General features: G+C 40.3%; 1 protein-coding gene across 24 annotated transcripts in view; it reads right to left on the minus strand.

The window, feature by feature from the left end:
* ADGRL2 (adhesion G protein-coupled receptor L2) overlaps positions 1-23,786 on the minus strand; it is a 473,176-nt gene that overhangs the window by 23,047 nt on the left and 426,343 nt on the right. For all 24 annotated transcript variants that reach the window (XM_074961458.1, XM_074961457.1, XM_074961436.1 and 21 more), the window contains 6 exons: positions 21,529-21,651; positions 21,015-21,220; positions 19,748-19,921; positions 18,241-18,450; positions 16,205-16,425; positions 14,805-14,871 (listed from right to left, as the gene is read on the minus strand). In XM_074961458.1, the coding sequence (XP_074817559.1) occupies positions 14,805-14,871; positions 16,205-16,425; positions 18,241-18,450; positions 19,748-19,921; positions 21,015-21,220; positions 21,529-21,651 (1,001 nt within the window). The remainder of the gene's footprint in view (positions 1-14,804; positions 14,872-16,204; positions 16,426-18,240; positions 18,451-19,747; positions 19,922-21,014; positions 21,221-21,528; positions 21,652-23,786) is intronic.

Genomic DNA, 23,786 nt, shown 5'->3' on the forward strand with positions numbered 1-23,786 from the left:
AAAAAAAGGGGTTCAGTTCTTTTAAAAAAGTTGCTGTTCTGGGTGTATTCATTTTATTACATAGTACACCAAGCAGAAAGGACACGGGAACATGATGGAAAATAATTACTTTTAGAATAAATGGCTTTAACTCCTCTTTCTATTGAAGGCAGTGTGTGTGTGCATGCACGAGAGAGAATGAACCAGATATTTTGCTTCTTTTCCACTAATCTGTATCAGCTATTATCCAGATGATTCAATGCATTTGAAGTTGTTGTTTTAAGAAGAATCAGTCATCCTAAATACTGAATTTCTTAATATCAATAGAAATTTAAAAAAAAAATCACATTCCAATGCATAAAATTCACAGGGGCCTATCGAATGGCAGGTAGAGTTTTGTGTTTGCACTTCTGAAAAAATGGGCCTCTCTGTAGCCTATAACAATTCAACCAATGGACATGATGTTTTTTGCTTTCACAACTGCAGCATTACATTACACCGAATTTTCCACCTGTCTGAAGAAGATCAAACATTGACCCAAGTCCATCTAATTACTCTTTTAGCATTATAAATCAATCTAACCTTCAGCTGATCTATATCTATTCTCCTCTTCCTCCATAAAAAATATGGGACACCCAAACTCTTGAGTTAGTAGTTTCATCTTTTAGAGTTTGACATTCTCCAGTAAACACCAGTGAGTTATCAGTTAATACGTATCTGCTGTCTAATAGATTTTTAAAATAAATTATCCTTTAATGAGTTCCAACTCCAGTTGGTAGATGTGTTGCTGCAAGCCAAACTAAGGAGAGACCTTCATCTTGGGTGGACTTCAAAGAACTCAAATGCACAGGCAATGTGTGATGATAGGTCCAAAGAGTCTTGCTGAACAACAGTACAGGCCCTCAGAATCTAGCACAGCTTCACATTAAGAGAAGGTTACACACCTTGCAGTAACTGAGGTTCTTCGAGATGTGTGTCCCTGTGGGTATTCCACTCCAGGTGACGGTGCGTCTTGGTGCCATTGATCGGAGATCTTTGGTAGCAGTGCCTGGTCGGGATGCACGTGCCCAGCTGTTGTCTTGCAGCATCGTTAGGGTCTATCTGTGTGCGCGCGTCCCACACCCCCTCAGATCCTTCTCTACCATAGAGTCGTCTGATTCGTACTCCAAAGTAGAAGGGAGAAGGGTGGGTAGTGGAGCACCCACAGGGACACACATCTCAAAGAACCTCAGTTACTGCAAGGTGAGTAACCTTCTCTTCTTCTTCAAGTGCTGTCCCTGTGGGTGCTCTACTCCAGGCGAATGTGAGGCAGTACCCTCTATGGTTGGTGGGACTTTGGAGTTGTGCCATTGATAACGGTAGACAGTACTGTGTGGCCTACCATGGCGTCTGCCATAGTGTTCTGTGTGATAGCGTAATGTTTGGTGAATGTGTGGTCTGATGCCCATGGGGCCGCCTTGCATATGTCGGTAATAGGTACATGTTGCAGGAATGCAATAGATGTTGACATTGCTCTAGTAGAGTGTGTTCTGATGCCCTCTGGGGGTTGAGCATTCTGGGTCTGGTAGCATGACCTAATGCATTCAGATAGCCACTTGAAGAGTCATTGCTAGGAAAGAGCAGCACCCTTCAATCGTTCGGTAGTGGACACAAATAGTCTAGGGGATTTACCGAATGCCTTAGTTCTACCTAATTAAAAGGCAATTGCACGTCTGACATCAAGAGTATGTAATGCCGCTTCCTGTGGGTTCTTATGAGGTCTGGGGTAGAATGCAGGTAGGTATACTGGCTGATTGAGATGGAAAGTGGACGCCACCTTGGGAAGAAATTTGGGGTGTGGTCGCATCGTAATCTTATCTTTGAAGAAAACTGTGTAGGGAGGGTAGGCCATTAGTATGCTTATCTCCGAGGGATGCGGTCCCAAGTCCTGCTCTGGAGCAGAATAGATGGCATTTGCAGTTTTGTGTTGTGGCAAACAGGTCTACCGACAGGGTGCCCCAGTAGGAGAAGAGCTACCGCAGTATCGTGGGGTGCAATTCCCATTCGTGTTCTTGTGAGAGGTGTCTGCTGAGTGTGTTGTCGGTAGTGTGCTGACACCCAGGCAGGTAGGAAGCAGTGATCTCTATGTGATGTTGTATACACCAATTCCATAGTTGGATGGCTTCTGTGCATAGAGAGTGCAATCCCCCGCCCCGAATCTGTTGATATAGAACATGCATGCTATATTGTCTGTCAAGACCCAAATAGATTTTTTCCTTATGACTGGGAGAAAGTGGAGGCAGGCATATCTGACTGCTCTGAGCTCTAGAAGATTTATGTGCAGACATGTCTCTGACAGGGATCATTGGCCCTGTGTTGTGTGAGCTCCCAGGTGCACTCCCCAGCCTATCAGGGAAGCATCTGTCATGAGCATGAGCACAGGGGAATTTTGATGGAAAGGGACACGTGCATACGTTCCCCAGTTTTGTCCACCATTGTAGGGAGATTAAAACCTTTGCTGGAGGAGTTAGCATCATGCGGAGGCTGTGCCTGCTGGGTTTGTATATGGAGCTGAGCCAGCCCTGAAGGCACCTCATACGTAGTCTGGCATATTTGATCATGAAGGTGGTGGCTGTCATGTGACCAAGAAGCTGCAGGCATGTTCTTGCCTCTACTCTGGGGCAAATAGATAACGTGCCTATGAGGTGTGTGATGGCGAGGAATCTGGTGTGTGCGAGTGAGGCTCTGGTCAAAACTGAGTCCAGGTGAGCCCTGAGGAACTCGATTTTCTGTGTGGGTATCAGGGGGGACTTTTGGAAGTCTATTTGCAGGCCTAGACTGTGGAAGAGGGAGATGGTAAAACAAGTGGCCTCTAATGTCTCGTTGTATGAACGGCCTTTGATCAGGCAGTCGTCTAGGTAGGGGAAAAGTATAATTCCGTGTTTGCGTAGGTGGGCCACCACTACTGCAAGAGTCTTGGAGAACACTCTCGGTGCTGAGGAGGGTCCAAATGGTAGCACTCTCTATTGGAAGTGTTCGTGCCCTACTGTGAATTGCAGAAAGCGTCTGTGTGCTGGGTGAATAGATATTTGAAAATAGGCATCCTGTAGGTCGAGGGCTGAGAACCATTCCGCTTGTTCCAGCGCGGGTATTACTGTGCCTAATGTGACCATCTTTTAATTTCTGAACACGTACAAATTTGTTCAGTCTTCATAGGTCTAGTACAGGTCGCCATCGTCTGCCTTTCTTCTGGGTCAGAAAGTAGTGAGAGTAAAACCCTTGTCCCCGATGTTGGGCCGGTACATGTTCCACTGCAGAGCTGTAGAAGATGAGTCACCTCTGCTTGAAGTAGGTGCTCGTCAAGGGGTCCCTGAAGAGGGACGGGGAAGGATGGGTGGGCATGAAGTGAAAGGGATGGAGTACCTCATTTGTACTATTTCTAGGACCCAGTGGTCCTGTGTGACCTGTTGCCAGACATGGTGGAAAAACAGGAGATGGTGGCCAAATGGGCAAGTAAGTGGTGGTGCCAAGGGATGGTCACGCAGACCCCCAAACAAGGCTTCAAAATTGTTGTTTGTTTCCCAATGTGTGGGATGTAATTGGTTGCGCTTGGTTTTGTCTGCCCTGGGAGGTCTGTTGCAGTTCTTCCCATTATCGTATGGTCTGAACTGGGGCCGGTGATATTGTTGATAAGGTTGATACCGTTGCCTTCTGTGTGTGTGTGGGGGGCGGGGGGGACACGACGACAGACAGTTTTATCCCCAGGGTGCATAGAGTGACCCTGGAGTCCTTCATAGTGTGAAGGACTTCATCAGGGGTTTTTTGTTTTAGTTTTTTTTTTTTTTTTTTTTTTTTTTTTTTGGAAAAAAGTTTATCCTTATGAAAGGGAAGGTACTCCACTTTGGTCTGCAGATCTTTAGGGATGCCAGACGCAGACAGCCAGGAAGACTGGCGCATCGCTACCACAGTGGCAGTAGTACAGGCTGCTGTGTCAGCCATGTCCAGGGATGCTTGTAGCACCGTCCTAGACACCAGTTGATCTTTGACGAGGACTGATCTAAAATCTGATCTTCTGTCCTCTGGGATAGGGGAGGTAAATTCAAATAACTTGTTGTAATTGTCATAGTCGTAGCTTGCGAGGGTGGGGGGAGTAATTTGCAATTCTGAATTGCAGAGTGGAGAAGGTGTAAACCTTGCGGCCCAGGAGGTCAAGTCGTTCGAGGTCCTTATCTTGCGGAGTGGGCCGGTATCGTGGTTGCTTTGTTCTGTTGGTAGCTGCCTCAACCATGAGAGAGCTGGGCTGTGGGTGGGAAAATAAGAAGTCTACATCCTTAGCTGGTACATAATGTTTACGTTCAGCCCTTTTACACGTTGGTAGGATGGAGGCAGGGGTCTGCCATATAGTGTCAGCAGGTTCCACTAGGGCCTCATTTATGGGTAGTGCAATCTTTGATGGCGCAGAGGGTTTTCAGGAGTCTGTGTTGTGTCTCCTGCTAATGGAAAATCCTGACTGATTGCCACTCTCTTAAAAAGTTCCTGGAACTACTTAAAATCATCCATGTTCTGTGGTGGTGGTGGCATGAAAGCTTCATCTTTAGCTGACAGAGAATTATGATCAGATGATACAGAGAAAGGTTCATAGCCCATTTCTTCAAAGTGGGGGGCTCAGGAGCTCTGGATGTAGATGGAGCTGGAGACAGAGGTGCAGAGTGGGTCTGCAGTCTGGTGGAGGGTCCACAAGAAGGATTGGCATCATGGGCAGACCAAGGGTACCGCTGTGGCCACTACGTAGGGTATGAAAAGTGGGGCACTGCCCATGGGGGGACAAAACAGGGAAATTGAGGCTGGTTCTTGTGGGGTGCCATGCCTTGAAATAGGTATGGCTCCGGAGGGGGAGGGAAGTCAGGCAGGGAAAACTCTGCCTGCTGCAGCATGTCATTCTCACTGTCATGAGCGCGGCCAGGTCAGGTGGCGAGAGTGGCTGATCAAAGAGTGAGCGCTCGGTGCCTAGGAGAGGGGAATCAGGCTCTGGGGCCATGGAGATGTCAGCATGATTTAAGAATTGCTGCTACTTCATGGGCTGCGGTGCTGAGGGTCTCAGAGTGTGAGCCAATTTCCGCAGCGATATCTATTTAGCTTTGGTGGGCGCCTATAGGTGCCCGCCGGGAGTGGTGTGGCTGTAGCGGGGGTTATTGTCAGTCTCAGTGCTGACGGTCTTGTCGGTGCCGGGGTGGATCGCGCAGCCAGTACTGAGTCTGTTTGCGGTGCCGGCAGGGTTGGTGCAGAGGAAAGTTGCCCGCTGTGGGGGGGTTGAGTCCTTGTTTCTGCGCCCCATGTGAGCCGTGTTTGAGATGGTGGGGAGGTCAGCTGTGATGGTTCTTGGTGCTGTCAGCACCAGGGGAAGTGACTTCGCTGGAGACCTTTTTTAGTTTCTGTAGGTCTCTGTGTGGAGAGGTTGGGGCTTCCTGCCTCTTCACATGAGAGGGTGAAGCCGTGTTCCTGGTCGGTTCCAAACTGGCAGGGGAGCGTGAGGGAGAGGGTTTACTTGTGCCCATCTCTGCTGGTGGCTGCAGGGATTTCTCCATAAGGAGCATTTTCAGCCGCCTGTCTCTGTCACGGCGAGCCCTGGTTTTCAGGCTATTACAATGGACACACTTTGCGGGGACGTGTGTCTCACCTAGACACTTCACCCACAGCGTGTCCATCAGACCGTGGCATAGATTGATTGCAGAAGCATTTTTTGCATCCAGGGGACGCCGGCATCATGAAGCTATGATTGCCTGGGGGGGAAAGTCTCAGCAGGAGATGAACGTGAGAGAAAAAAAGTTGTGTTTTTTTTTAAACTAACGAACAATGAATAATTATTCTAAAGGAAGGGAAAGAACTGGGATATTTCTAGATAACTATTTCTACTTGTTTCCTTCAGTGACCAGGCAAGAGGTTCAGCACTGCCCCGAGTCCCGTCTTCAGCTGAGAACAGTTGAGAAGGAACTGAGGGGGTGCAGGACACGCACGCACAAACAGACCTTAACGACGCCGTGAGACAACAACTGGGTGGGTGCATCCCGGCCAGGCACTGCTACCGAAGATCTACGATCAACAGCGCCAGGACACACAGTCACCTAGAGCACCCACAGGAACAGCACTCGAAGAAGTGAAAGTTCATTTGATGTCACCAAAATTTTGCATCTTCTTGTGATTAGCAGAGTTACTGAATTCACAAGGCTTCCACCATTTTAGGCAAAGTCTTACGAAATTTTGGATTCCTAAAATCAGAATCCAAACCCTAATACTGATTTGGCCTCAAATATCAATTCTAAACCAAAGTCTAAATACTGCCTCCTTAGCTCATCTCTAGCTGTATTACCTATACATACATAGGGCGATTTTCAAAAACAGTCAACATTGGGCTAACTCTGGGAGCTGGGTGGGTCAGCACCTCTGAAAATCAGGCCTAAAGTGCCTAAATATGAATTTAGGAGTCTAACTAGCCAACAAGGTTTGAAAATTCTGCTTTACATGAATAATGAGACAGTCCACAGATAAATTTGAGAGAATTATAATGTAAAATCACTACATAGCACAGATAGGTTATTCCATAATTGCCCACTAAATGTTTTGCACTTTCTTCTGAAAGCATATAACTGGCCACTGGGAGACATGGGATACATGGCCCACTGGTCTGATCTAGCATTGCAATTCCTGTGTTCCTACAAACATTTTATATAGCTGTAAAAGAATTTACAGGAACTATTTTTTAGAACAAAATTCCTCCACCTGTAAAGACAGGCTGTCTTATCATAAATCCAAAAATAGAATCATAGAACTGGAAGTGACCTTGAGAGGTCATCTAGTCCAGTCCCCTCCACTTGTGGCAGGACTAATTATCTAGCCCATTCCTGACAGGTGTTTGTCTAACTGCTCTTAATAATTTCCAGTGATGGAGATTCCACAACCTCCTTAGGCAATTTATTCCAGTGCTTAACCACTCTGACTGTTAGGAAGTTTTTCCTAATGCCCAACCTAAACCTCCCTTGCTGCAATTTAAGCTGATTGCTTCTTGTCCTATCCTCAGAGGTTAAGAAAAATAATATTTCTTCCTCCTCCTTGTAACAACCTTTTACATGCATGAAAAATGTTGTCATGTCCCCTCTCTGTCTTCCCTTTTCCAGACTAAACAAACCCAATTTTTTCCATCTTTCCTCATAGGTCATGTTTTCTAGACCTTTAATCATTTTTGTTCCTTTTCTCTGGACTCTCTCCAGTTTGTCCACATCTTTCCTGAAATGTGGTGCCCAGAACTGGACACAATACTCCCGTTGAGGCCTAATCAGAGCGGAGTAGAGAAGAATTACTTCCTGTGTCTTCCTTACAACACTCCTGCTAATGCATCCCAGAATGATGTTTGCTTTTTTTGCAACAGCGTCACACAGTCAACTCATATTTAGTTTGTGGTCCACTATGACACCCAGATCCCTTTCTGCAGTACTCTTTCCTAGGCAGTCATTTCCCATTTTGTATGTGTGCAACTGATTGTTCCTTCCTAAGTGGAGTACTTTGCATTTGTTCTTATTGAATTTCATCCTATTTACTTCAGACCATTTCTCCAGTTTGTCCAGATCATTTTTAATTTTAATCCTGTCCTCCAGAGCACTTGCAACCCCTCCCAGCTTGGTATCATCTGCAAACTTTATAAGTGTACTCTGTATGCCATTATCTAAATCATTGATGAAGATATTGAACAGAACTGGACCTGATCCCTGCGGGACCCCACTCGTTATGCCCTTCCAGCATAACTGTGTACCATTGATAACTACTCTCTGGGAATGGTTTTCCAACCAGTTATGCACCCACTTTATAGTAGCTCCCTCTAGGTTGCATTTCCTTAGTTTATTTATGAGAATGTCATGCGGGATAGTATCAAAATCTTTACTAATATCAAGAGGTACCACGTCTACCACTTCCCCACATCCACAAGGCTTGTTACTCTGTCAAAGAAAGCTATCAGGTTGGTTTGACACGATTTGTTTTTGACAAATCCGTGCTGACTTTTACTTATCACCTTATTATCTTCTAGATGTTTGCAAATTGATTGCTTAATTATTTGCTCCGTTATCTTTCCGGGTACAGAAGTTAAGCTGACTGGTCTGTAATTCCCTGGGTTGTCCTTATTTCCCTTTTTATAGATGGGCACTATATCTGCCCTTTTCCAGTCTTCTGGAATCTCTCCCATCTTCCATGACTTCTCAAAGATAATCGCTAATGGCTCAGATATCTCCTCAGTCAGCTCCTTGAGTATTCTAGGATGCATTTCATTAGGCCCTGGTCACTTGAAGACATCTAATTTCTCCAAGTAATTTTTATTTTGTTCTTTCCCTATTTTAGCCTCTTCTGATCCTACCTCTTTTTCACTGGCATTCACTACGTTAGATGTCCAATCACCACCAATCTTCTTGGTGAAAACAGAAACAAAGAAGTAATCAAGCCCCTCTGCCATTTCCAAATTTTCTGTTATTCTCCCCCTCTTCCCCCATTGAGTAATGGTCCTACCCTGTCCTTGGTCTTCCTCTTGCTTCTAATGTATTTGTAGAATGTTTTCTTGTTAGCCTTTATGTCTCTAGCTAATTTGATCTCATTTTGTGCCTTGGCCTTTCTAATTTTGTCCCTACATACTTGTGTTATTGCTTATACTCATCCTTTGTAATCTGACCTAGTTTCCATTTTTTATAGGACTCTTTTTTTGATTTTTAGGTCATTGAAGATCTCCTGGTTAAGCCAGGGTGGTCTCTTGCCAACTTCCTATGCGGGATAGTTTGCTCTTGTGCCCTTAATAATGTCTCTTTGAAAAACTACCAACTGTCTTCTATTGTTTTTCCCCTTAGACTTGCTTCCCAAGCGATCTTACCTACCAACTTCTTGAGTTTGCTAGTCTGCCTTCTTGAAATCCATTGTCTTTATTTTGCTGTTCTCCCTCCTACCATTCCTTAGAATCAGGAACTCTGTCATTTCATGATCACTTTCACCCAAGCTGCCTTCTACTTTCAAATGCTCAACCAGTTCCCCCCATTTGTCAGAATCAAATCTAGAACAGCCTCTCCCCTTGGTAGCTGTCCCCACCTTCTGAAATAAAAAATGGTCTCCAATACATTCCAAGAATTTCCTGGATAATCCGTGCCCTGCTGCGTTATTTTCCCAACAGATGTCCGGGTAGCTGAAGTTCCCCATCACCACCAAGCCCTGTGCTTTGGATGATTTCATTAGCTGTTTAAAAAAAGCCTCATCTACCTCTTTTTCCTGGTTTGGTGGTCTGTAGTAGACCCCTACTATGACATCACCCTTGTTTTTTCCCCCTTTTATCCTTACCCAGAGACTTTCAACAAGTCTGTCTCCTATTTCCACCTCAATCTCAGTCCAAGTGTATACATTTTTAATATATAAGGCAACACCACCTCCTTTTTTTCCCTGCCGGTCCTTCCTGAGCAAAATGTACCCTTCTATACCAGTATTCCAGTCGTGTATTATCCTACCAGGTCTCTGTGATGCCAACTATGTCATAGTTGTGTTTATTTACTAGCATTTTGCGTTCTTCCTGCTTATTCCCTATACTTCTTGCATTCATATACAGACATCTAAGATACTGATTTGATTTGATATACAAGATCGAGGAAGAAGAAAATTATCACAAACATTTCAAAAAAATCTCTATCTATAAAAATGTCATAAAATCTAATATCTGAGGACTTTACAGAGCAAGCAGCAAGTTCAATACCCTAGGGGAAGCTGTGTAATCTCTCTTTACCAATACACAGCAGTCTTGTTTCTAACCCTGCAAAATCAGACAGCACTGGACCTTAAAATGATGCCGGACTGAATACTGTCTGTCCTGCGCATCAGACAAGTGTAATTTTGAGGGAAATATTTTTGTCTCAAGTGCATTTAAAAAAAAATTTGTTATAAACTGCAGAGAGGTCTGAAAGACTAGGAATCCTAAGAAAGATAGATAAGTGGCAGAATGAAAGTCAAGAATATGACAAAAGCAATTTATCACGTCTTTCACTGCCATAGTTAGCATGTGTGTACGTATAAAAACACACATCTACAATATATATTTATATACATATAATGTGTATGTATATATGTGTGTGTGTGTGTGTATATATATATACACACACACACACACAGAGACATACCAGTGAAATAACATATTTCAGTATGAGTAAAATGACCACACATTTTTCCTCTATTGATTAAATAGAACATCTATGGAATCTTTGTTTAAATAACCTTTACCAGGCGAATTTATTAGCTCCATCTGTGAGGATCATACCCCCGTAGTCCTGGCTGAGCAAGAGTCTAACTAACTTCATCCATCTTAATGGTATGAATGAACATGGAGCTATATAGAAGTCAAAATAATTCGGGCTTTTCTGACCACAGATTATGGGAGCATACTGTTTGTTTTATAGCCATCAACCTGCTCAATTGAATCCTGCCTGCCTGAGCTTAGCAGTTTAAAATTCATTCCACACAGCCTGCAGTGCTGACATGGATATGATAAGACAGAAGAACAGAAACACCACTCTGAAGTAACCTAGCTGAACTGCACATGTTCTGACCCTTTTTGTCCTCCCTGGAGCTTTTGTTACCTGGCAAATGCAGCTCTAAAACTGTTTGTGTATCTCCAGATCTTTGCTCTTAGCCATGCAGAAGCCTATTTCTCTCTGGGACTGGCAGCCAAAGAGGTGTTCTCTGAAGAAGGCTTCTAAATGAGTGTGCAAGCTGAACTCTTACTGAACTGAATTAATTATTAAAGATGCAGATGGAACTGTCCAAATGATGAGAACAGCTCCTGATGTATCATGATCCAAGCTTTCATTAAACCATTTCAGGCATACTAATGGTTTCCCACTGCTCATTACTTACATGCTCTTTTCTCATAGATATAATGACCCTGGTGCCCATAGGCATGACAGTCTATGGAAATACTAAAGTTGAAAGTTTTATGTCTTCTTCAGAAGGCAGTTTTCCCTCACAGACCCTCACGTTGTCGTGTACAGATTTTAATGCAATTGAAATTAAAGCAGCAAACAATATTGTCTAAGAATATGTATATTATTTCATTAATAAACATCATAAAAGAGAATTTAAACTAGTAACAGATGCTCAAACGATTACTAATATTAAAGTCTTTCATACCATTGATAATGAATACCCTACTCTACAAACATGGCTCTTCTCTGGTTACGTTGCACATGAGATATTATTTTTCAGCCATTACTCATCTCCCTCTCTCTTTCTCTCTCTCTCAGTTGGACGATTAGAAGCTAAAGCAATTGCAGGAGAAGAATTACTCCCAGGAACTATGCTGTGATTGCTACCTGCTGTTTCATATTTGTGAAGTTGGGAATACTGCTCCCAAAGGCCTTTAGCCACTTAGTCTAAATGATTTGCTGGAGGATAATAATATCATGGCCGATAAATAATAGTAGACTCTGACTGTACATGGTCAATATAATTTAAATGTCCTTCACCTCTGTTCTCACTCTGACCTGGTTATGAGGACACATAAATGGCCTCAGCAAAGCCCGCTTCTAGCTCCCTCAAGTGAAATGTTATATAAAATAGAGAGAAGTGACCTAGAAAGTGCTTACAGTAATAAGTTAAACAAAAACAAACAAAAAAACACTTATAACCAGAACCTAAAGCACTGACTAGCTGAACTGTATGACAACAGACTTAGAACAGTTTTCTTTAAATGATCATAGGTTTCAGAGTAGCAGCCGTGTTAGTCTGTATCCGCAAAAAGAAAAGGAGTAATTGTGGCACCTTAGAGACTAACGAATTTATTTGAGCACAAGCTTTCGTGAGCTACAGCTCACTTCATTGGATGAATGCAGTGGAAAATACAGTGGGGAGATTTTATACACCCAGAGAACATGAAACAATGGGTGTTACCATACACACTGTAATGAGAGTGATCAGGTAAGGTGAGCTATTACCAGCAGGAGAGGAAAAAAACGCCAAAACCTTTTGTAGAGATAATCAAGGTGGGCCATTTCCAGCAGTTGACAAGAAAGTGTGGGGAACAGTGCGGTGGGGGTGGGGATAAACATGGGGAAATAGACTCTGTGTGTTTACTGTGTGTAATGACCCATCCACTCCCAGTCTTTATTCAAGCCTAATGTAATGGTGTCCAGTTTTCAAATTAATTCCAATTCTGCAGTTTCTCAGTGGAGTCTGTTTTTGAGGTTTTTTTGTTGAAGAATTGCAACTTTTAGGTCTGTAATAGAGTGACTAGAGAGGTTGAAGTGTTCTCTGACTGGTTTTTGAATGTTATAATTCCTGAGGTCTGATTTGTGTCCATTTATTCTTTTACGTAGAGACTGTCCGGTCTGGCCAATGTACATGGCAGAGGGGCATTGCTGGCACATGATGGCATATATCACATTGGTAGATGTGCAGGTGAACGAGCCTCTGATAGTGTGGCTGATGTGATTAGGCCCTATGATGGTGTCCCCTAAATAGATATGTGGACACAGTTGGCAACAGGCTTTGTTGCAAGGATAGGTTCCTGGGTTAGTGTTTTTGTTGTGTGGTGTGTGGTTGCTGGTGAGTATTTGCTTCAAGTTGGGGGGCTGTCTGTAAGCAAGGACTGTGTACAACTTCTCCTATTGAAAGAGTATGACCTACTGTATTAAAAATGCCTTGTAAATATAGTTGAAGGCTTAGTTCTGAATCAAATTCCGAAGTGGGAGGGATTTCCTTTACTTTAAACTTTTTAAATAGACTAAACTTTGTACTACATTCTTAGTTGACCACATTCCTCATACCTCAAGGAGACTATTATCTCTATCTCTCTCTCCCCACATATACATACACGCACTCTGACATTTGAGAAAAGAAGAGGAAATTTTACATAACAGATCCTTACAGCATTGTGACTGTATCTTTAAAATGAAGCATCTATTTGCACATTGTGCACTTGTCCTTTCTTAAGTGTCCCTGCTCAATGGGTTGAAAAAACTCCATTGTTCAACAAAGGTGGCCTTCTAATAAACAAAGAGTACATACCGAGATACATACATCCGGAAATACTTTAGCATAATATCTTAAGAAAGGATAAATCACCTATCTATAGGCTTGGCATAATTCAATTTTTTTAAAATATAATTTTGACACCAATATCGATGTTTATTTTTAAGCATTTTTTTCAATTTTTACCTATTTAAATGTTTACAGGTGTGGGAAATTATGGAGTGGGCCAGACAATAATTATTTAAAGACAGTAGGCATTGAAATTCAAGAAGTTAAAGCTTTATAAATTTTAAAACACAGATTGTCAACATTACGTGCCAAAATATACGAAGTGAATACCCCTAAATTAACCCGTTCTCGAGATTTTTATTACTCTGACTAGCTATAAATTTTGATTATTATCAATGGAAATATTTTTTTGGTTGCCCTGTGTGTACAGTGAAATTGATTTTTACCAACGTTTAATAAAAATCAAATCCTTCCAAGCCTACCTATCTTGGATGGTCTGGCACATCTTTTCACTGTAATTCATAGATTCAAAATACACCAATTTTCTTTCACAATTTGGGGCAGTGTAAATTATAAGATACAAAAAAAGTGCTTAAATAATTCAGTGTATAAATCAATAAAAGGCAGGAATTTAAAAATTAAGGCTGACAAACTAACCTCAAAAAAATAATACAAGAGTACAAAGCTCTAATTAGTGAAGGGAGTGTTAGAAACTTTAATTTCTTGGCTTTTGTCACAACCATGGCATTATATAAATGCATGGGATCTGGTATTTAATTGCTGTAGGTTTCTAAAAACACTAATAAAACCCACTTCACTATTCCAAAATATCGAAGTTATGAACTCTCTCTTATGTTCCTACAGAATAAATATCAGTGTGAACTCAAGCACAGCTATACCTTTCAGAGCTCTGATGCCACAACCATAAAGTTGAGTTTTAAATTCATTTTGAATATACTTTTCTTCCAAATTCTTACATCTCTATTTCCACGAGTTTGAAATAACTGCAGCAGATCTTCCCCTGGCTAAATATACAACCATGTTCAATCTATTGTAAAGACTGGAATGATTCTAGGAATGGATAATGAATGAGTTAACCACTCCAGTTTTAATTAAAAAAATAAATTATATATATAATTAAAATATTTCCACAACCAATTGGACTGACTCACATGGGTTTTCTATTGGGTTCACAATACATTATTATTTATATAAAAAAAAGTAAGTGTGTTTTATACATATGTTTTATACATAGAACACATAACATATATATACATATGGGAAAAAAACACTTACAAATATACACATACATAAGCATATGTATGCAGAATTATTAGATTGAATTATTTACCCAGAGGATTGGAACTTCTGTTTGAATCATTCCAGTCTGTTGGATAAATACTTAGTTACAATTTTTGAGCATGTACAAAACCGACTCAATAGACGGAAGTAATAATAATGGCCCTTTTGTAATCTGTATTTAGTACTGTATTGATCTGTCATATGACTGCCATATCAATATGACCTTTAGTATTAAAATAATAAGGACAAAAAGAAGAAGTGAAGAAGCACCAATTGAGTTTTGAACATTAATAATTTGGTCAGAACTATATTTTAAACATTCTTTTCAGTCCCTTGTTCCCATCATAAATTTGCCGTAAGTATTTTCATACAAAACTCTGAGAGTAGGGTTTGCAATGATTGATGTTACTCAACCTTCACAACGCTGTTGCTTTTGTAAAATGAGCATAAAGGGGAAGGAAAGGGTGGGGGGCGGGGGGGGGAGAAGAAAGCACTCTTACCAGAATAATGAAGGTAACAGGCCCAATGAAACTCCAGATAAAATAGTTATCTACGTGGAGCCAGCAACTGTGATGAAAAAGGCAATGAAAGTTAAATGATTACATTGGCTCCTGAGTTGTAAAAATGGAAAGTGCAAAACCCATCTTAAATAATCCTTGAACAGGTGTTTCATTGTGAATAGACAATAAGCCAACAACAGTGAACAAACAGTACCATCTTAATCATGGCCATTTCCCCCCCCCCCCCCCCCCCCTTAGCTAGGGCTGTTTTCTTGGGTTCTCTTTAACAAGGTTGTTCATCACCTGCTCTGGTTTTCTCCTTACATACCAAAACTAATGTTTGTTTGTTTGTTTAGAAAACCCTCTCTCTCTCTCTCTTTTTAGGTTCACTCAAAGTTTTTGCTATGGACTGATGAAACCCAACATCAGTAAGTGCTTTATTTTCATAGGTTTTCTATGTAATTTTCAAAATTTGCCTTTAACTTTGTATCATAAACAAAGTGCTCATTCCTGAAGAATGCAAGATAGAAAATGTTCAGATGTCATGTTTTGCTGCAAAACAGTATGATATAAATAAAATACCCCATCTGGGAGTTGAATAGTAAGAAAAAACACATATGATATTAAAGTAAATGATGCATTAACTTATCGGGTGACTTCACTTAGTGGTTCATTTTTCATATAGCCCAGCCCCCTGCTGAATCTCTTTTATTTGTCTTTCATCAGTAGCAAAATCAAGCAGCTTTCTAGAAGTCAACAATATCTTCCCATACTGTAACTAATTTCATCAAAGGACAAAGTAAAACGCCACTGGAAAGCAAATTCATGCCTCCAGCAACTCAAATCCTCAGAAACATTTTATGTCTACCTTCTGTCACTTTCTATAAATATCTGTATTTTTATAAATAAAAGACAATGGGTAATTTTAATCCTGCTCTACCCTTCTGATAAAATATTATCAAAGTAAAACATATAGGTTGGAATATTGTACTGTCATATTTCAGAATGAGAGTTAGCCAGAGGGCCAGCTGAACAAAGAGACCTAATGAAGCATTAGCTTAAAACTGGGTGGTTAAGCCTGTCAGACACTTTAAGTTCGGAAGAATTTTTACTTAATATCCATTTGAGGCCAAAAAGTTATTTACTTTTTCAATTTGTTTCAGGTCAATCTTTTGTGTTAAAAGAAAGACCATAATTTAGAATCTGCCTCTCCAGAGTACAAATCCTCTGAACCTAGAAAATTACAAAAGACTTGATTGTAATTTGTGCAAGGCATTGCCATTCTCTTACCAATAAAGCTTTCAGATGCTATTTTAGTCTGTCAGGGACACTCTGACAGCTAACAGGCTTTAAAAAAATTATTCACTTGAAAAACACTCAGGTCACTTGCAATTACTTACGCTTTCTCTGTTCCATAGCTCTTATAGTCAATAGCTGCTGAGACACCAACTACTGTGGCAGGGAAGAGGTAGCCAGCAACATAGTAGTACTTCTTCCTAGAATATTCACTTTCAAATACTTCTACTAACATGAGATAGAGCTGCACTCCTTCTAGACACATCCAGGCAAATGCTGCCAGGAAGAAAAAGTGTAAGAGGCCTGCAAATATTGGACATGCAATCTGCAAAGAAAGAGAAACATGAAAATACAAACTGCCCAAACCTTCCTAGCTAATTCAATACACTGCAAATGAAACAGTACACAATTTTGTTACGAAGGTAGTAACTGAATATATTTCTACTAGAGACCCTTCACAAGTCCAGAGTAGTTTTCACTAGTCAGAAACATACGCTAGATATTCAGAAATGTTAGTAATGTATTATGTCCACAGTAGCTGCAGAAAGTATACTCAATTGCACTACGTACATTAAGTATGGAAACAACTTATTAATATTTCTTACTGTAGAAGAATATACAGCATTAAAAACAATTCCTTAATTTTGGCACTGGGATGTTATCACTGCTGCAAGACTTATATTGTAGATGATTTGGTACATGAAGATAAATAAAGAACAGTTGGTTCTACATGTATTATTTATATCTTCTGTTTAAAATTCTTATGCAGCCATCCGAATTTTCTATCTGCTTTAATATAAAATAACTTTGCTTTTACTATTTTAGGAAGTTCTGCTGTTATATCAGTAGCCAGTTTAGATTCACTCCTGTGTAGCTGAATGCTGGATGAAATTCTACCAAATTATGAAATTCCAAGCCACTCTCGGAGCTCTGAATGATGGGATGAATTTCACCAAAGCTTCAAAAAGTTGCATCAGACACTCAGAGGTCTTTGGTGCAGAAAGGTCATATGTTTCTGGTACATCAACATTTAATTTCAGCACCAGTTTGGCAAGTACCCTTTAAATCACCTATCTTTATTAACATATGCTTCTGAATGGAAAAACACTACTTCCCTTTAAGAGGGAAATAGAAGCTATAACGGTATTTTTGATGCCTGCAAATAATATTTGTGAACATGTCCATCTTAATCTTTTGTAACATCTTTTTTCATAGATTCATAGATATTTAGGTCAGAAGGGACCATTATGATCATCTAGTCTGACCTCCTGCACAACGCAGGCCACAGAACCTCACCCACCCACTCCTGCAAAAAACCTCACACCTATATCTGTGCTATTGAAGTCCTCAAATCATAGTTTAAAGACTTCAAGGAGCAGAGAATCCTCCAGCAAGTGACCTGTGCCCCATGCTACAGAGGAAGGCGAAAAACCTCCAGGGCCTCTTCCAATCTGCCCTGGAGGAAAATTCCCTCCCGACCCCAAATATGGCGATCAGCTACACCCTGAGCATATATATGGGCAAGATTCATCAGCCAGATACTACAGAAAATTCTTTCCTGGGTAACTCAGATCCCACCCCATCTAATATCCCATCACAACCATTGGGCCTATTTACCATGAATATTTAATTACCAAAACCATGTTATCCCATCATACCATCTCCTCCATAAACTTATCGAGTTTAATCTTAAAGCCAGATAGATCTTTTGCCCGCACTGCTTCCCTTGGAAGGCTATTCCAAAACTTCACTCCTCTGATGGTTAGAAACCTTCATCTAATTTCTAGTCTAAATTTCCTGGTGGCCAGTTTATATCCGTTTGTTCTTGTGTCCACATTGGTACTGAGCTTAAATAATTCCTCTCCCTCTCCAGTATTTATCCCTCTGATATATTTATAGAGAGCAATCATATCTCCCCTCAACCTTCTTTTAGTTAGGCTAAACAAGCCAAGCTCCTTGAGTCTCCTTTCATAAGACAAGTTTTCCATTCCTTGGATCATCCTAATAGCTCTTTATCCCACCCTTGCTGTGTCAGTTACATTCAGAAACTTGAAAGCTTGGCAGTGGTGTCATATTTAAATTCACATCCATTTCAAACAGTCATTTTCACAGAACAAGATCAATATGCACACAGACTTACTTTGTATTCTGTTTTATCGATGCCTATTAGGAAAATGAACTCTGCAATGAATAGGTTGATACAAAGATTCTTGTGAATAGTATTACGATCACTTTGCAGGCCACGGAAGAAACAGAATGTGAAGATGCAGATGGCCAGGCATACAAGGGAGATGACAATTCCCACCCAGGTGATGACAGTAAGGAGTAGCTCATGCACTCCATCTTTGTACTGAAAATAATCAAGAATGGAGAAAATTAATATGGCCATTTATCAGTACAAACAGAAGATCATTTAAACAGGTAACAGCTAGAAAATTCCTGATGAATTTTATAGATGACAGAAGAAACGTGCTGAGTATTTTATTAATCTTATGTCAGGCTTATCCGCTGTTCAGGATTAGTGTGGGTGCAAGAAACGCAGCTCTGAGTGCACAGAGATAGAAATTTGAACTAGATCAGATAATATTTTTACTTTTTTCATGGTGACCTGTAAGCTTGAAGAAAATTCTGTGGAAGAGACTTGTACCGTGAATGTATTGCTGTACACATGTGCAGATACAGAAGAAAATTCTTATAACAGTCTATAAGAGAAAACCTTGTTTTTTTCCTACAAACCTAAGACTCTATATTCAAAAAGCCTGAGTGGAAGTATGTGCACATTCATCATGAAGATATCAATTAGAACAAAAAAAAAAAGCAGAGTAACTCAGCTGACCCTTCAACTTATAACACAAACTCAAACATCATTTTCAGGTAAAGACTGGATCAGAAGATTGTCCTTGCTTTCACTGGCCACAGGGTCAACCCTGTCATTCTCCTTGGTTTTGTTTTTTATATTGGTTGTATGGTTCAGCAACTCACTGGCAGCTTCTTTGCCGGGCTATGCTGCTGCTACGTTTATATTTGCAGGCACTCTTGGGCTTCCCTATTTAGCAGCTCTCCAAAGTGCACAATGTCCAGGCAAAGTCCCAGAGCTGTTCAAATGTCACATGCTCTGGGACTTTAGAAATCTCATAGGCACCCTAGTGTGCAGCTAGATGGAAAAGCTCCATACTGCAAGGAAGTTTGAAGAACCCAGTAAAGAGGCTGCTGGACCTTATCATTAGTATAGCAGCTTGTGTTTAAGGGAGGGCATAGAATACACAAGCTTCTCCACAATTCATATCCAACTGTATCTGGGAGTTTGTTAAAGGCATGGGGCTAGAAGTTGAATGGAGGGACCAGAAACCTGTCCAGTACTGGGAAAGCACATCTGGTCAAAAAATTTCAAAAACAAGATTGTGACAAAAAACAGAAACTTTTTTTTTTTTAAATGTCCCCCTCATCTTGTGATCAGCTTTATGGAAGAGGGAGGGAGAAAGGTCATATGGAGAGGAAGCTGCGCTGGGAAGTGATGCATGAAAGTTGGAAATGCTCAGAGATATGTCTGAGATTTGGATAAGCATCTGAACTTTTGCTTTCTTCTACATATTAAAGCCAAACATTCAAAGGTTTGCTCTATACTGACTAGAAGCATCATTACTTACCGCAATTTCCCTATGGGCCATAAGGATTGCAAAGTTTGTTAGGTGGCTGCAAGCACAAGATGTATGAGTTTTATTTGTGTCAATCAGCTTGCACCCCTGAGTGGACCAATATCCCATCATAGTCCTCTCTGAGTAGTTCCAGAAGGAGCAATTTGCATTGAAATAATTGTCAGGCTGGGGGATAAAAGGATAAAATAAAATTAGGATTTTACACTCTAAGATGGCAATAACAGTTGTTCAATATATGTAAAAGGTAATTTAGATTAAACTTTGCATGTTTCGGACTATAAAGTTTTTCATCAGCAAAGTTGTGGACTATGTTGTACAAGGCAGACATCTAGTTTAAAAGGGACTTTATAGTCCGAAACACTTTAATGTGTAATCTCAATTACTGTAGACCCAATTTTAAACAATTACAATTTCCTTCTTACGATTTTATGCACTGATGGTGCATTGTAGCCTTTTTTTTTTTCTTTCTGCAAAATTAAAACTGAATTTATTCTGTAGGATTTCACCTGTATCTGACCATTTAAAAACACTGTCCCTTTTCTATTCTCATTTTTGAGCAAACCAAAGTTGCACATAAAAGGCACCGGGAAAGGTTAGCTCCTCGAGGCCTACTTCAAGGAGAACTTGCTGACGTAGATACAAAAGAGGAAAATCCACACGTTTTTCTGAGCCAGTCCTGATAGTTTACCGTGCCCACTCTTTTGGCATGGGAACAGGAAGAACCCAACTCAAACAGCAGAGTGAAAGAGCATAGTGAAAAGAAACACGGATTTAGCAGTCATGAGGAAGATGGGCAGCAAACTTTGAGGCACTGGAGACTGTAGAAGCTACACTCTGTTCTCTGTTGAATAAATCTATTTGAATAATTTGTAAAGGTTTCCCAAAGATGGCCCAGAATTAAAGTAAGTATTCCAAGTGTCATCTAATTTTGCTACATTAAACAGGCAGAGTCATAACAATTAATATTTTTCTATCCTGCTGCTAAGGTAAGAGTTAATTTTCACTTAGAAACAAATTAGAGAGTCATTTACATTTTCATGTTGATTACTGAATTAACTTTCATTAAGAATACACTTAAGTTCTAATAATCACTGAACCAGGCTCATTTAATTTTATGTTCATAGACTTAAATAAACTTGTGTCTCTGACCTCGTCCAACATTTAAAATTCAAATGGAAGGAAGGTGTTTTTTTTCCTGCTTTGCTCTTCTCTCTTGCTGATTTTATGACCTTCCTATTAATTCATTAGCATAACTCACATCAATGTGTTCCAGGGTAAAAAGCACAGGATCAGTCAGGTACACACGGCTGGACTCCTTGTTGATGGAGGCTGCGATGACGTGGGAGTTCACTGCAATGGTGCTGTTCCGACCAACGAAGTCACTACCCAGCTTTATGGTCGCATTTTCGGTACTGAGGAAGCGTCCCAAACTTTTGTAAATGATGAAAACCAATTTTGCTAATCCTAGTAAAGGAAAACTCCCATTATAATGTCATGGAATTGAAGGTGAAGAGTACAATGTGTGCTGAATAATCTATTGTCTAAATGCAAAATAAAACATCAGCAAAGAGGAATGCATTATGCAGGATTTGGATTCCAACCAAAGAGACTTACACATACTCCATACAAGAAAGAGCCCTTGAACAGCTATTTTTACTTCTGCTAGCCAATGTATTAACATATTCAAAAATGTAAGATTTAAATTACTATTGCTTTAAATGTGTATTTCGCACAGATTAAAGGAGTCAGATTGTTTATGTGCCCAAACTTACCATTCCTGCTGTTCTGTTTCACAGTGTTTGCGGAGAGTTGGATCAAATTGCCTCCTTCACTGCCCTGAGGAAATTTCAAGTCCTGCACCTGGCCTTCTGTACTGAGCACTGCAACTTCCAGAACTAGTCGGACCAAACACAAACCAACAGGGAAGGGGAGAAAAAAAACGTAGAAAACATTTTTTGTGGTCAGATTATAATGTGGCAGGTGATAACTTTCTGAAAACTCCTTATTCTGCTGTCCTTGTTTGCCTCTACAAGACAGAGGCTTGCTGGCATGTTTCAACTATGTGGACCTAGTTTCTTTAAACTTTAATTAAACCTAGTTCATACTACCAAAGTAACAGCACTTCAGTGGTGAAAACATGATAACAACACCTTGTTTTATTGTGTGCGTACAAGACATCACTTTAAAAACACTGTAAACTCTTAGGTTGAAGAAATGCTTAATTTTTGGAGCCAAGAGCGTCTCTACTGCATAAACTGTTAGTGTCTGTCTACAGTTTTTAATAGCAATTATGCAGTACTAAGGCTATCCTAAAATACTGTAAATAGCTAGGTGCGTTTAAATAGTATAGTTCTGTGAATCTCTGTATTTGTGTCTAGAAAAGTCCCAAATATCGGTTTTCTGCATGTATGTTAAAGAGTTGTTGAAAGACATTTTATGTTTATGTATTTTAAAAAGATTTAAATGCTACTATCAGTTTTTTACATTTTACCTCAGGCTTATATAGTGCAGAACTGAGGTTTTATAGAATTACCTTGCAAGGTTGGATGCTCTTTGATAAGTAAAATTACTGAGTTCAGGACAGTCCACTTATCAGGAAATATCTTTGCCTCAGTGTTAAAACTTGGCATTTATGCCCACCTGTACATCACATTTGACAATGATTTCAATTTTTCCCCCTACATATTCTGAAGGATGAACACAAATGCTTCCAATAACCAACAAAACAGTTAATGTACAAGAACATGACAGATCTACAGTGGTTTTTGCATGGAGACTATTTATTTGACTAATGAGTTCAGTATAGGGTGACCAGATAGCAAGTGTAAAAAATTGGGGGGGGGGGGGAGATTTAGGTGCCTATATAAGAAAAAGTCCCGAAAATCGGGACTGTCCCTATAAAATCTGGTCACCCTACTTCAGTATAAGTATAAATTGTGACATCCTGGGTCACTGAAGTCAATGCGACTTTTACCACTGAGTTCAATGAAGGGGTGGGGGGGCAGTATTTCACTCAGAATGTCTTTAAAGGGGAGAGAGGGAAAACTGTGGGGAATGGAGGGGACAGGTAGTCCACTGCCAGCCTTTCTGGAGTTAAGATTTTAGGTTGCTCTATTTCTGAATGCCATTTAGTTTAATGGGAGTTGTGTTTGCATAGCTGGTCTGTTAGGCCTTGACTGACATCAGTAGCCTTGACATGAACAATATATTATTTTGATTTGAAGGCAGCTTCTCCTGAGCACTGACATACAAATAGTCCCATTGAACTCAATAGAACTACTTGTACATCCGTGATTGAACGATCAGGGGCCTAGATACACAATCTACTTTAAAGGAAGCTGTTGCCTTACAAGTGGCATGTAGGCTAATTTGCAAAAGGTGCGTCCTTACTCTTTTTCAAGGGGAAAAAAGTAAAGGTAAAAATATGAATGAAAAATGTCTTCAATTAAGTCAGACAAGAGAGAATACATTTTTAAAAATTATTCTTTAACAGTTAAATCCAGCTCAAATTCTCAAAAGCTTTTCACAAAGAGATTCTATCCAAAATCCTAATAAGGGAGTGAAACTTTTGTAATGACAATCGGTGTAACTACTTAGTAGTGATAGTGATAAATTAGTGATGGTGATACACATTTTTGTGTGAAGGTTCTACAATTAGGCAGGCAGAGTGACCACTACAAAAAGTAAAGGCCATCCAGAATTTGAATTTACAAGTGCACAGTTCACACCAATATTACTTTGCTTACAATGTGATGTTTAGGATGCAGTTTTAAGAGAGAAAATAGAGGTTTAAAATATTATTTGTTTGGATTAAAATCTGAGTTGATCTAGAGGCCTTTCACCTGGAGACCATAAGTACCCAACAGTTCCACATTGTTCTCACACCCCTATCCAAAACATTATTTATTCAATACTCTTCCCATTCCCAAATCTCTCGGTCCAATCCCCAAGCCTCTGACCCAGAACCTCAGCATCACATGCTTCCCTTTCCCCTTGTACCTCACTGAGGACTGACTCATCAGTACACTAA

The sequence above is a fragment of the Natator depressus genome, chromosome 8, assembly GCF_965152275.1.
Source record: "Natator depressus isolate rNatDep1 chromosome 8, rNatDep2.hap1, whole genome shotgun sequence".
NCBI classification, from domain to species: domain Eukaryota; kingdom Metazoa; phylum Chordata; order Testudines; family Cheloniidae; genus Natator; species Natator depressus.